Genomic DNA, 13222 nt, shown 5'->3' with positions numbered 1-13222 from the left:
CATGAATCATGATCTACATCGATTTCAATCAATTTCAACTTCGATTCAGTAGGAATCGGTCTGAATCTGCCGCTCTAGAGTCCAGACCAGCCGAATCTGGCCGATTTTCTAATTCCGATTCTTGAAACCATGAGTTGGGCCAGCCGCCAGCCTAATAGAGAGAAGTGGTGTTTTTGTAATATCTATAAAAAATAATGGCAATGTTGGAATATAAAAAAAAAGACATCCAAATGACACTGACACCATGAAAAGGCGGGATTCGTCTAACGTGTAGACGTGGAGTTGAGAAGAAACATTACCCAAAAAAAAAAAAAAAAAGAGTTGAGAAGAAAGACGAGGACGACTCATCGGCTTACTCCCGAAACGCAACTCAATTCAACAATCGTGCTCTGCCACTCGCCCATCTCTCTGTATTTTTTTTTTTGGGGTAATTCATCTCTCTGTATTTCTCGCCTTCCGATTCTCTCGCACATCGAGCCGTTCGACCGGTCTCTTTCACCTGTTCCAGACTTTAAAAAACCCTAGCCATCGGATCAATTTGCCAGCACAGAAAGCCGATCTTCATCAAGTAACTGAGAAATTACTCACAGAAACGACCAGATCTGTGTTGCAGATCAAATGAGAAAGGCCTGTTTTCAAGTTTAACTTCGGATTCAGTGCATTGAAGGTCATTTTTGCAGTCACTTTCGTCAAGGTAGAGAAGATAGGGCTCCAATTGGCGTTCGTTTCGCTTAAGGTGACGGTGATCTTTTGCTTTTTTGATGCTTGACCGCTTTATATAGACGTATACGATTGGCATTGGCATTTCTGTTGTTTATTTTTATGGTCGAATTTAATTTCGTTGGATCATCATATCATATGCTTTAAAAACCTATAATTCTGAAGAAAACGAGGGAGAAATGGAGCTATTCTGGTCTAGAACAAGTTTGAGGGGATCTTAGTACAATGTCGTTATATTCTTTTGTTTTCCTGGTGCTTCTGAATTAATGTGTTGTTGATCTTTGATTTCTTGGTGGATGTCGTGGATTTTGATTGCAACAGGCTAATGATTTACTGATCCATCATACATCGCGTAGGAAAAACCGTTCCTTTCCGCATTAGTCACGGATCCAGAGCTGTTCCACAGGCAAGAGGCAAGAGAAATTTCAAGTAAATTAAGGCGAGAAGAGGTGGAGACTTGGTTAAATTCTACAGCGTTCAACACCAACAGGATTCGATTCATTTTTGGGCTGTATTCAAGTTCGGAACAGCGGGATTTAAATTCTACAGACTTCAGCACCACGAAGTTGACATAATTTTCTCCCCCAAATCTTTTAAAGAATTTCCAGAACAGCGGGATTTATGAACCGTTTCATGCCAAGGGATAATGAAAGCAAATTGTGAAGTGAGCAAGCAAGTATTGACGTTGTTTATGATATTAATATGAATCAATGTGCGGGAAGGAAAAGCAGTTGACAACATGTTGTGGTAAATAGCGAGATCTATGCCCTCCCGTCAACCATTATCGAAGAAATGAAATGGGTGCTTAGATGGGATGGGTTGTCATTTCCGGCCAAAAAATGCTCAATTTCCTGCGGCTGGTTTGCTTTGGCCGAGGACAGAAGGGGAAGAAATTCGCCTTGGGCGGCCAATTTTTGTCCGTAATAATCTTTAGAAATCCAGAATTTCCTTCCAGATCTCTGCAATGCGTTTTGTGGATTATTATTTATGACTTCCAGTGAACCGCTGTTGTCACTATCATCTTGTAATCCAAATCCTTCACCTGTGGAGCTGCCACATCCGCCTTTGAATGTTGGCCCTCTGAGCTGCCTCTGCCCCACAGCTTCCTTCTCCTCTTCAATTTATGATGATGCTCAAAGCAATTCCTTAGATGCAAAGGACAATGATACTGTCTCTGTTGGAGAAGCAGATTGTTATCAAAAACCTCTTGACGACGATTCTGTTGTGACCTTAGAAAGGTTCCAATCAGCAGAGTCCCAGTTCTTCCAACCTTTAGTGTTGGAATGCCCCACAAAGGAAACGAGGCATATGGTATCCTGGGGATCAATGGAGCTTCAGGAATACCCAATGACACATGAAATTTCTGGGACAACTCTGGTGCAGGACAGGGTGAGCAAATCTCAGCGGATCCGCCACAGAAGTGTACAATTCGAAGATAATTTTTCATCGGAAGAGAATCCAAGATTAATTTATGTTAATGATCCAAAGAAGACAAATGGCAAGTATGAGTTCACAGGGAATGAAGTTCGAACCAGCAAGTACACTGTGATCACATTCCTGCCGAAGAATCTTTTCATCCAATTTCATCGGGTTGCTTATTTGTATTTTTTAGCTATTGCTGCTCTGAACCAACTCCCGCCTCTTGCTGTTTTTGGAAGAACAGTCTCTCTTTTTCCTCTCCTGTTTGTGCTTTGTGTCACGGCTTTTAAGGATGGCTATGAAGATTGGCGAAGGCACAGATCAGATGAGAAAGAAAACAACCGAGAGGCCCTAGTACTGCAATCTGGTCAGTTCAGACTGAAGAAATGGAAAAAGATAAGAGCTGGTGAGGTTGTAAAAGTATGTGCCAATGAGTCTATCCCGTCTGACATGGTTTTGTTGGCTACAAGTGATCCAAGCGGAATAGCTTACATCCAAACAATAAATTTGGATGGTGAGTCAAACCTGAAAACTAGGTATGCTCGGCAAGAAACAGCTTCAACTGTTTTTGAGGAGCACACCATTTCAGGGCTTGTCAAATGTGAGCAGCCAAATAGGAATATTTATGAGTTTACAGCCAATATGGAGTTCAATGGGCAGAGATTTCCCCTCAGCCAATCAAACATCATCTTGCGTGGGTGCCAGCTGAAAAACACCGAGTGGGTAATTGGTGTTGTTGTATATGCTGGGCCAGAGACAAAAGCAATGTTGAACAGTACAGCTTCCCCTTCCAAAAGAAGCAGACTTGAAAGCTACATGAATAGAGAGACCTTATGGTTGTCAGTTTTTCTTTTTGTCATGTGTGCAGTTGTGGCACTTGGGATGGGTCTTTGGCTTGAACAACAGAGGACTCAGCTTGATACGTTGCCATACTACCGGAAAAGATACTTTACAAATGGACGCTATAATGGGAGAACATATAAATATTATGGGATTGCTATGGAGACATTTTTCTCATTTTTGAGTTCCATTATAGTGTTTCAGATAATGATTCCAATATCTCTGTATATTACCATGGAGTTGGTCCGGTTAGGACAGTCATATTTCATGATCGAGGATAAGCATATGTATGACAGTAGCTCTGATTCAAGGTTCCAATGCAGATCATTGAATATAAATGAGGATCTAGGACAGATACGTTATGTATTTTCAGATAAGACAGGGACACTAACTGAAAACAAAATGGAATTCCAGAGAGCCAGCGTATATGGAAAGAGTTATGGGAGCTCCTCTAATATCACAGATGATTCAATGCCGGAAGCTTCCATTTCAGGTACATACATATTCTATTTGGTTCTGGATTGGCCTCTCATGGTTTATCATCAATTATGATTATGTTCTAATGCCAGCCTGTTATCACTTGTAAATTTGATGTAAGGCCTGCTGTTGAGTGAGCTGTCTAAAATAGGGTTGTTATTATTACTTTTCTTTGCAAATCTGTGGAATTGGTTAATAGCTTCACATTTTTTGCATCTGTGAGCACTCATAGGTTGATGAAATCATTAAACTAAAAGCGATCCGTTTGTTGTTAGCATTATGTTTAAACACGCATTTTCCATTTAAGCAAAGCATGACATGTCATTTCATTGTGTAAGCTGTGTAATGGGCTTACCTACAAAGAGGTACATTTTAAAAGATTATCTCAAAGTTCTTACATTTATAACGATTTCTTTTTGGTTAGTCATTTAATATAGATCTTGAGATGGGCTTTCCTTCATTTTTTTTTTTTAAAGAAAATCAATCTTTCTTACTTGTGCGATCTTTCTAATGACATGGTTTTGATCATAGTTGTCACACAACTAGGAGACCCATGATAATTTTATGAAATTATGCTTATGTGCAAAATAGAAACCATATCAATGCAATATGCTATAATTATACTAGTAATGACCTAATATGAGAAAATCAATAAATAATAGACAAAACATAGGTTATAATATAAACATATTTATCAAAAACAAAATTGAGTCTTTTAATCTTCACAATATTTCCTGTTCTGCCACTACGATCTTAAATTGAGTCTTTTATCACCTGGGTGGGTGCATAGCAAACCTGGGTGGGCCCATAACGAACACAATAGGGTATTTGACCTGGGTTCCGTATCAGAATCGGACTTGCATTTACAAAGCGTGTTTGTCAAATGTTACTGTACTTTGTGTTCTGAGCCCGTAATTTTGTGTGCCTTGTTACAGCAGGAGCTGCTGAAAGAAGATGGAAGCTTAAATCTGAGATCATCGCTGATACTGATCTTGTGGAATTGTTGCATAAAGACTTAGATGAAGATGAGAGAGTGGCCGCACATGAGTTTTTCCTTACACTGGCAGCTTGTAATACAGTCATCCCAATTCTTAGACGAAGTTCATGTTCTAGCTGTACAACGAGTGACTTACATGAAGAAGTTGGAGCTATTGACTATCAAGGTGAATCGCCTGATGAACAAGCTCTAGTTGCTGCAGCCTCAGCTTATGGGTACACTCTTATTGAGCGCACTTCTGGGCACATTGTGATTGATGTCAATGGTGAGAAACTAAGGTAGGATGCCCGTATCACTTACATATATATTTTTCACATTGTTACCTGCCTGTCTACACCATGACAACAATGATATTTCAGTTGAATGGTGGAATATGGAATGATGTCAAGTGTCCTCAGTTGATTGAAAAGTTTTTATCTTGTAATTTTGCCGCCCATTGACATGGTTTTGTAGTTGATGACACAATTGTAGTATGATCACTTTTTTCATGCTTGTTGGTCTATTTTCCCTTGAAGAACCTTCATAGCTGTGGTAATGCCTTCATAATGATGTGATTTCTATATCCAATTCAGGTTGGATGTATTGGGTCTGCACGAGTTTGATAGTGTGCGCAAGAGAATGTCAGTTGTCATAAGATTTCCGAACGGTGCTGTAAAAGTTCTGGTGAAAGGCGCTGATACTTCAATGTTCAGTATCTTAGCAAAACAGACAGATGAGATTAGTCCTGGAGGCAATATAGCTTTTAATATAAAAAATGCAACACAGAGTCATTTGATTGAATATTCATCACAAGGTTTACGCACACTTGTTGTTGCTGCAAGGGATCTTACGGCTGCAGAATTTGAGGAGTGGCAACACAGGTATGAGGAGGCAAGCACTTCATTGACTGAGAGATCAACAAAACTACGTCAAACTGCAACTCTTATTGAATGTAATTTAAATCTTCTTGGGGCTACTGGAATTGAAGACAAACTGCAAGATGGTGTGCCAGAAACCATCGAGTCCCTCCGGCAAGCAGGAATCAAAGTCTGGGTTCTTACTGGAGATAAGCAAGAGACTGCAATTTCAATTGGTCTCTCATGCAAACTCTTGACACCAGACATGCAGCAGGTTGTGATCAATGGTAATTCTGAGGATGAATGTACACGTCTTTTGGCTGATGCCAAGTCCAAATATGGTGTCAAATCAGCAAAGTGCAGGAATAAGGGTCTGAAATATAAAAAGAATTCTGAAAATGATTACCTTGAGATTCCTGATGAGACGAGAACTTCCAGCGTGTCACAGTTGCATGCAGGGAAAGCGGTAGGGATGAAAAGTGCTCCACTAGCTCTGGTAATTGATGGGAACAGTCTTGTGTATATCTTGGAGAAAGATCTGGAACCAGAGGCATGAATCTTTACCTTCTAATGATATCTCAATTGCAACTTTAGATGTTTGAAGCTCTGTATCATAGTTGTCATGGTGTCTAGCTGACCCAAGGCGATGGAGGGGGACTGGGTGTCAAGATGACACCAAGGAGGCGTGTAGGCGTCGCCTAGTGATACCTTGACAACTATGCTCTGTATTGCAAATGCTATTTATTTTACAGCATATCCAGAGTTGTTTCTTGTATTTTTTGTAGATGTAGGATTCTGTTCATAGTTGCTATTCATGTTTGAAACTGTGTCACATGCAAATTGTTCTTTTCCAACAGCTTTTCGATCTGGCAATCGCCTGTAAGGTTGTGCTTTGTTGCCGTGTTGCTCCTCTGCAAAAAGCTGGGATTGTTGATCTCATTAAAAGTCGGACTGATGACATGACACTGGCGATAGGTGACGGTGAGTTTTTTTAGTTTTTTATATGTATATCTTGAGGGTTCATTTGCTTTGTGGGGTGGGGCTGACTGGAGCAATTTCTTTGGGAACTTTTGTTTGTTTTCCTTGTGCTGAATTGCTTATTCAGTAGTTTTTTTTTGTTTGTAAATCACCTGAATTTACCTCGTTAGATAGTTAATAGAGGGGAATGTCAAAATAGAATTTGTGTGGTCTACCCAAATTTGTTGAGACATGGGTTAAGGCTAGATTGATTAGACCTGAGATCCTCATGAAATGATGGTGCAAGGCACGGCATATTTCTTTTTCTTTTTTCATTCTTCTTCTTTTTCGGTTAGGTTTCTTTATAATATATTGCTTTGGCAAATAGAAATTTTTTATTTAGAACTTAATTGCTCTAACAAATTCCTTTGGTAAATAGCAAATGTTTATTTAGAAGTTATTATTTTTGTGCAGTCTTACTCTGCTAACCTGGAACATCTGTGACAGGGGCTAATGATGTTTCAATGATCCAAATGGCGGATGTTGGGGTTGGGTTATGTGGTCAGGAAGGACGACAAGCAGTGATGGCATCAGACTTTGCCATGGGGCAGTTTCAATTTCTGAAAAGATTGCTTCTTGTGCATGGACACTGGAACTATCAGCGTGTTGGTTACTTGGTTCTGTACAATTTCTACCGTAATGCTGTATTTGTAATGATGCTGTTCTGGTATGTTCTCTCTTCTATTTGTATGCATGAAGTTCTTTGCATTTGGACATCTCTGATGTTGGAAAAATTTCCACAAATGGATGTAGGTACTATGCGCTGTTGTAAGCTTTTTAGACTATGGTATTAGAAGTTATAACTACTCTGAAAATATGGTTCTAAATACTGAGTGATAGAATGCCAATCTATTTATAAGAAGAAATTATTAATTATATCCCTTTGACACTGTTCTTTAATGTTACTACTCACTAAACTTGTTTCTAAATGCCGATGTTCTATAGCAAGCAGATCTAGGCTATCCATTTGTTATGTGCTTAGACAAGCTAATGTAGTTCTAGGTAGGAGTAATCCCACTAGGAACCAGGGTAATGGGGTCACACACAAAGGCTGGCCGATTGGGTTAGGGTTTAGTAATTTAGGGCAAAACTAGGATTAGGGTTGGATATTGGGAAAGGGGTTTATAGGGTATTAATGGGCAGGTCTAGAGGGCTATTATGGTATAAAAAGGTTAGGGTTTGGATGAGTTTTGAAATTCTGCAATTTTGGGCAGAATTGAATTTTAGGTCAAAATTAGGGTTAAGTTAGGTTTAGGTTAGGGTTGTCTTATATGGTAATGATAGGCAGGTGTAGGGAAGTCTAATGGTATAGGTTTTATGATGTTTTAGTGAATGAAAGTAGGTTAGATGAGTTGGACAGCAAGATAAGGTTATTGGAGACAATTCCTACTTGGATCGAGTGTCAATAATGATGTAAGGGATGTATGCTGAAAGTTTGGTTTGAAACTAATGGACAGATTTGAAGTTATGGAGGAATCCTAGTTAGGGTAGGAGTGAGAAGAAGAAGGTTTAAACAGAGTTCAGATTCAAACTTACTGGATTTGAAGAGATCTTCAATGGCAGCAGCTTCGAAGATGAACAATGGGATCTCCCGATCTTCACGATGCAAGGAGATAAGTAGCAGCCCTCCCGATCTTCATGATGCAAGGAGTCGATTGGAGATCCACCAATCCCTTCCACCTTGATAAACCCACAAGGATGCAACACTCTCAAGGAGCAACAGCAGCAACAAAGGCAGCAAGCATAAAACTGAGTTTTTATTAATCAAATTTGTATTCAATGTTGGCCTCCCTTACAAACTTATATAGAAGACTCAAAAATAGACTTAGACACTAAAAAGGAAAGGCTTAATCCTATCCCTAACCTATTAGCTAATTTAAACTGACTAGGAAACTGAAATAGACTTAAAATAGAGTCCTAATCCAACCTAACTAAACAACTAAAAAGAAAACTAATAAAATCACTTAAATTGAACCATTGGTTGAACCGGTTCAATTTAAAACACCAAATAAAAAGCTAAACACCAAATAAAAAGCTAAGTATGGAAATAAAACTAAGTATGGGAGCTAATCCCGTATGCAACCTTTTTACCCATATTTTAGGCCCATAAAAGTGGCCTATTACATTAGAAACCCATGAGATCAAAGGCCCAACATGTATGTAACCCAACCCTAGACTTATTCCTAATAAAAGAAGCCCAATTTGGTGATAAATCTGCATCAACTCTCCCCAGCTTGAAAAAATCCGTCCTCGAATTTTGCAGTGATGAGGGGGAAACAACTTGTGAGTAGCAGCTTTAACCATTCCCAAACAAAATTCTGGTGAGGCAGGGACATTAGGAATAAAATCTTCAAGGTGTGGAGCTTTCTCTTCGAAGAACCATGGTGGCATAACAAATTCTATGTTTAGTAGCGCACAACTTTTTTTCTTTTAATTATCGTTTCGAATACTGTGGAATTGGTTTAGAAATTTTCAGAAGGGAAATGGTGACATGGCACGAAATTTGGATCCATGATACTCATCTCAACTAAGCCTTATTCCACTATTTGATTTTAGGATAAATGAAACCTGTTCCATTGGTTCAAATCTATTTGAGGCTGTAATGGCTATCTAATTACCCAAAGGCTGGGATTAGGATAACCATTAGTGATCTAGAACTGCAGGTCGCTCAAAAACCCTCAAAGAGAGCAATATCAGCAACCTGGTTTATGATGATCAGATCTTGTTGCAACTCTGGTCACAAGGCCTTTTAGATATATGGAATGGGTTGCCAAAGAAGTAAATCCGATGGTTTGGTTGGAAGATATCAAGGAGTTATGAAAATAGAAATTGGCTAAAATTTAGAAACTTAAGGTTAGAAACAGTAGAAAACACCAACTAAAGTGAAGAAATAGCAAGTTTAAATAAAATAGAAAGTAGGGAAATGAAAATAGAAACTAAGGAAAAAAGTAGGATGAAAGTATAGGAATAGAAACTAGACGAAAGTAGCAACTAAGTGATGTAAATTGGCTGTCTAAAACCAGTCGCAGGTGTAGGGATTCCCTACACCAGCATTAATCATGGGCTGAAGTTAGGGTTTAATTAGTTTTTTTAGTCCTTTATTGAGTTGTAATTCTAATTAGGATTCCTATTGCAAGTTTGAATCCTAGTTAGAAGTCCTAGTTAGTATTCCTTGTTCTGTTTTGAGTCTGAGTCATAGTTAGAGTTTGTTTTCTTTCAGCCATAAGGCTATATATATGTAAGAGCTCCAATTGAGCCCCCACGATTTAATGAATAAGAATTTGGCTTCTGCAATTGTCACTGTCCTGGAATAGGCTGTGAGGGTGAGATACCAAGGCTGAGATAGCCTGCACTGCCTCTCTCCATCGATCTGCATTCAAGTGTTCAATTGGTTTTAGTTCTGCCCTAGCCGATAGCTTGAGGATTCAACTCAACTTCTGGGATTCTGCTGCTAGACTCAAGAACAGTTCAACCAACAAGTGCGTGCAACACCCCAACCCCAAAACCCTTCTTCTAATCCTCTAAACCTAACCCAAACCTTGCCACCATCTCTGAACATCATCTTCACTACCTAAATTCCACTCAGACCAAACTACTCATCAAAATCCCACCTTTATTGATTCGATCTTTCCCTCTCACCATAAGGGAAACTCCATTTTAGTTCCAACCCTAGGTGACCACCCTAAACCCTAGATTTCCCCTCATTCCACTTTCCCAAAACCCAGAGACCATAAACCTAATCTATTGTTCACTCAAGTTTACATACTCAAGTTTACATACCTAACCTCATCAAAGCATCTCAGGACCTTCACTGGAAGCCTCCCCTACATCAACTTACCCTAACCCTACCATCAAACCCTAACCCTAATTTCACAATTTCACATATTTTGACCTAGTCGATTTCCCTAACCCATAGCAGATCCTGGTTATTGGTTCTAGTTGGCTTTATACCCATCTAGAATTACATTCTAAGCCATGAAAGTTGCTGCCGCGGGACACCACAAGAGGAAACATAGTACTTCCAATACCAAGGATTCGGTGGACTGTTTGGTAGTGGTTTCTGCACTAAGATGTGATCTGAAACTAAGAACAAAACCACAAGAGATTAGTGAACAGGATATAAATCAAAATCCAACAGAAAACTGAGGCCAATGTTGGTATGCGAAAGGTGTAGAAATATATTGTGGTGTATACCATATTTTGCTGAGGCTTTCGATCGCTGCAACCCCCTTTTTAATTTTCCGTTGGTTCTTTTCCTGTATCATTGTGACTAAATATGTATGGATATATTGGGTGTTGGATTGTCTGTCACCTATAACAGATGCATAATTCTGCTGATCTTTCTAATTTATGTCTCTAGAGTCAGATGGCACTGAATGGTGGGGGGTGGTAGGTAGGAACAGCTTTAAAACCCTTCAGATAGAACCCAAAAATTTACTGAAAACTCAAACCTCTCAGAATAACACCAAACTCTAGGAAACAATAGCCTAAGGTATTAGAAACAGTAAAACTAAAATTAAATTCAATCCAACCAACGGATTGGTCTGAAATTTGGATCAGGCGTCAAGTTCAATAGTCTAATAAAAGTCCTAAGGTTCCAATACAAACCAAAGGCTCGATTAAAAGTAATTTTGAAAATCCAAATTCTGAAATAGAGAAAACTGGGAAAAGAGAAAATTTTAGGTAACTCAGAAACCAACGGCCAGGTGGCCATCAAACCAGAGTCCAGCCTAGGTCTATAGTGGGGCAAGATTATCACAAAGTTGCAGGGTCAACAAGGCTCAGGTTAGGGTTTTATGAGATGAACAGTATTGGCTGAAAGGGACTAGAAAACAAAGCATGTGGTTGAACAATAAAACAGAAATGTTGACCCAGAAAATTGATTACCTGATGTTGGAATTAATCAATAGATAGCAGACCAATAACCCTCTGTAATTCAGCAATCAAAACAACCACAGCAATAACAGCTATCGAACTGATCACAGAACAGTATGCAGATGGTGGCAAACAGAGGAAGAAGAAGGGGAAAACCTATCTCAGGTCGAAGGGTCTCTCACCCACTGTATCACACAGTTCTCTTGCAGCAAGGCAACTGAAACTTTATTATTCAAAACATGAAGAGGCTTAGCAGCCTTACATTGCTTAAATAGAATGAAAATCAACTCCTATTCTAACTATGCAAACTGAAATATATTCCTACTATGAATAGGATTGCTTACAATTTAGCTGAAAATAAAAACAACTAATAACTAGCTATTCCTACTTGAACTAGGAATGAATATAAGCTACTACTAAGCCTAATCCTGGATGCCTACCTTGTACCCACATTTTAGTCCCCATTAAAGTGGCCCATTACAAAGAAAACACATGGAATCAAAGGCCCAATGCATACATAACCCAACCCAAGGCTTATTTCCACTAAAATAAGACCTCTGAGTAACTTATCTGCATCACTGAATTGTGAAAATATGACCCCGCCTGATTTTTTTTTGATTTACTGGAACAAGCTGATGGTCATTGAACGCGTAGAAATTAGATTGTCAAATTCAGTAGATAAATGGACAGTATAGCTCTGTGTTGGTTTGGTGTAAAATGATATAAGGTGAATTTTTAAGCTGTGGGTTCCGTACAGGGCAGTATGGGATTTCCCTCATGGACAACTTATCAGTCAAGTGGCAGCGTTGTTGATGCCTGAACTTTGTGGACAATCCAGTCATCAATTAGTCATGGGTTTGTTTCCAGACCAATCAGACTTTTGCACATGTCATATAGTGGCTGGAAAATTGTGAGAATAGGTCAATTCTGCTAGGACTGTTTGCACCATTAAATACAAGAGGAAAAGCCCTATCATGGTCAGCACTATGATTGGGATGGAACACCAAACTTGATATGTGGCCTATCTAGGGAATTTCCATCTACTGCACAGGTAGAATGACCAAATCATTCAGTCAACATGGAAAAGTTGCTGTCCAAATGGGATTGGTTTCCCAAAATCTGTGTTGGAAACTTTTTTTTCCAATATTTTACTAAGAAAAGACCAATAGAATGTCTTTTGCCTTATTTTTCTGCAAAAGTCTATAGATTTTAGTAGATAATTTTTGTTACTTTATTAAAACAGTATATGAGTTACTTCAACAATTCTTGGTGGTATTAATTGGAAAGTTTCCATTTTTTTGCTTCTTTAAATTTACAACATTATACATCCAACCAGACAGGGCCTGAGTGGAGAGTCGTGCATTTTTTTTTCCTGGGTTAATGAATTTCATTCGTGTCTGAGGGTTGTTGTTCTCCAGCTTGAACACGATGCAATATTGCATTTTCACCTGAAACTTTTTGTTTTTATCAGTCAATTTTTTACCCTGGTTGGTGATTTATGATGCCTTACTGAATGGGTTTGCCTTCCTTGCAGGTATATATTATACACAGCATTTTCAACAACTTCTGCGTTAACAGATTGGAGTAGTATGTTATACTCCGTTCTCTATACTTCTGTCCCTACCATTGTTGTTGGTATTCTGGACAAGGATCTAAGTCATAAGACACTACTCCAGCATCCAAAGCTTTATGAAGCAGGGCATAGACATGAGAGTTACAATATGTACCTCTTCTGGATGACAATGATTGATACTCTATGGCAGAGTCTTGTTCTTTTTTATATACCTTTTTTCATCTATAAGGAGAGTTCAATTGATATATGGAGTATGGGCAGTCTATGGACAATTACGGTGGTTGTTCTTGTGAGTATTCACTTGGCAATGGACATACAACGTTGGGTTTTGGTTACTCATATTGCAACTTGGGGATCTCTAGTCATGACATGTGTTTGCATGGTGATATTGGATTCTATACCGATATTTCCCAATTACTGGTTAGTCTGATGGCTTTTATATATTCATTGATTTGTACTTGAACCATC

The 13222-nt window shown here is 38.9% G+C and overlaps 1 protein-coding gene across 3 annotated transcripts in view; it reads left to right on the top strand.

The window, feature by feature from the left end:
- Positions 1–1283: 1283 nt before the first annotated feature.
- The window catches only part of LOC122664823 (phospholipid-transporting ATPase 1-like), a 33103-nt gene continuing 21164 nt past the window's right edge, over positions 1284–13222 (top strand). For 2 of the 3 annotated variants that reach the window (XM_043860835.1, XM_043860827.1), the window contains exons 1-6: positions 1284–3472; positions 4392–4731; positions 5026–5839; positions 6147–6270; positions 6754–6973; positions 12716–13174. In XM_043860835.1, coding sequence (XP_043716770.1) covers positions 1708–3472; positions 4392–4731; positions 5026–5839; positions 6147–6270; positions 6754–6973; positions 12716–13174 — 3722 coding nt within the window. In that variant the 5' untranslated portion in view covers positions 1284–1707. The remainder of the gene's footprint in view (positions 3473–4391; positions 4732–5025; positions 5840–6146; positions 6271–6753; positions 6974–12715; positions 13175–13222) is intronic. The other variant, XM_043860843.1, reaches the window with a different exon arrangement.

This window comes from Telopea speciosissima, chromosome 1, assembly GCF_018873765.1.
Source record: "Telopea speciosissima isolate NSW1024214 ecotype Mountain lineage chromosome 1, Tspe_v1, whole genome shotgun sequence".
Taxonomy (NCBI): Eukaryota; Viridiplantae; Streptophyta; class Magnoliopsida; order Proteales; family Proteaceae; genus Telopea; species Telopea speciosissima.
Note: the sequence above shows the minus strand (reverse complement) of the source record. Positions and strands in the feature narration are given on the sequence as shown.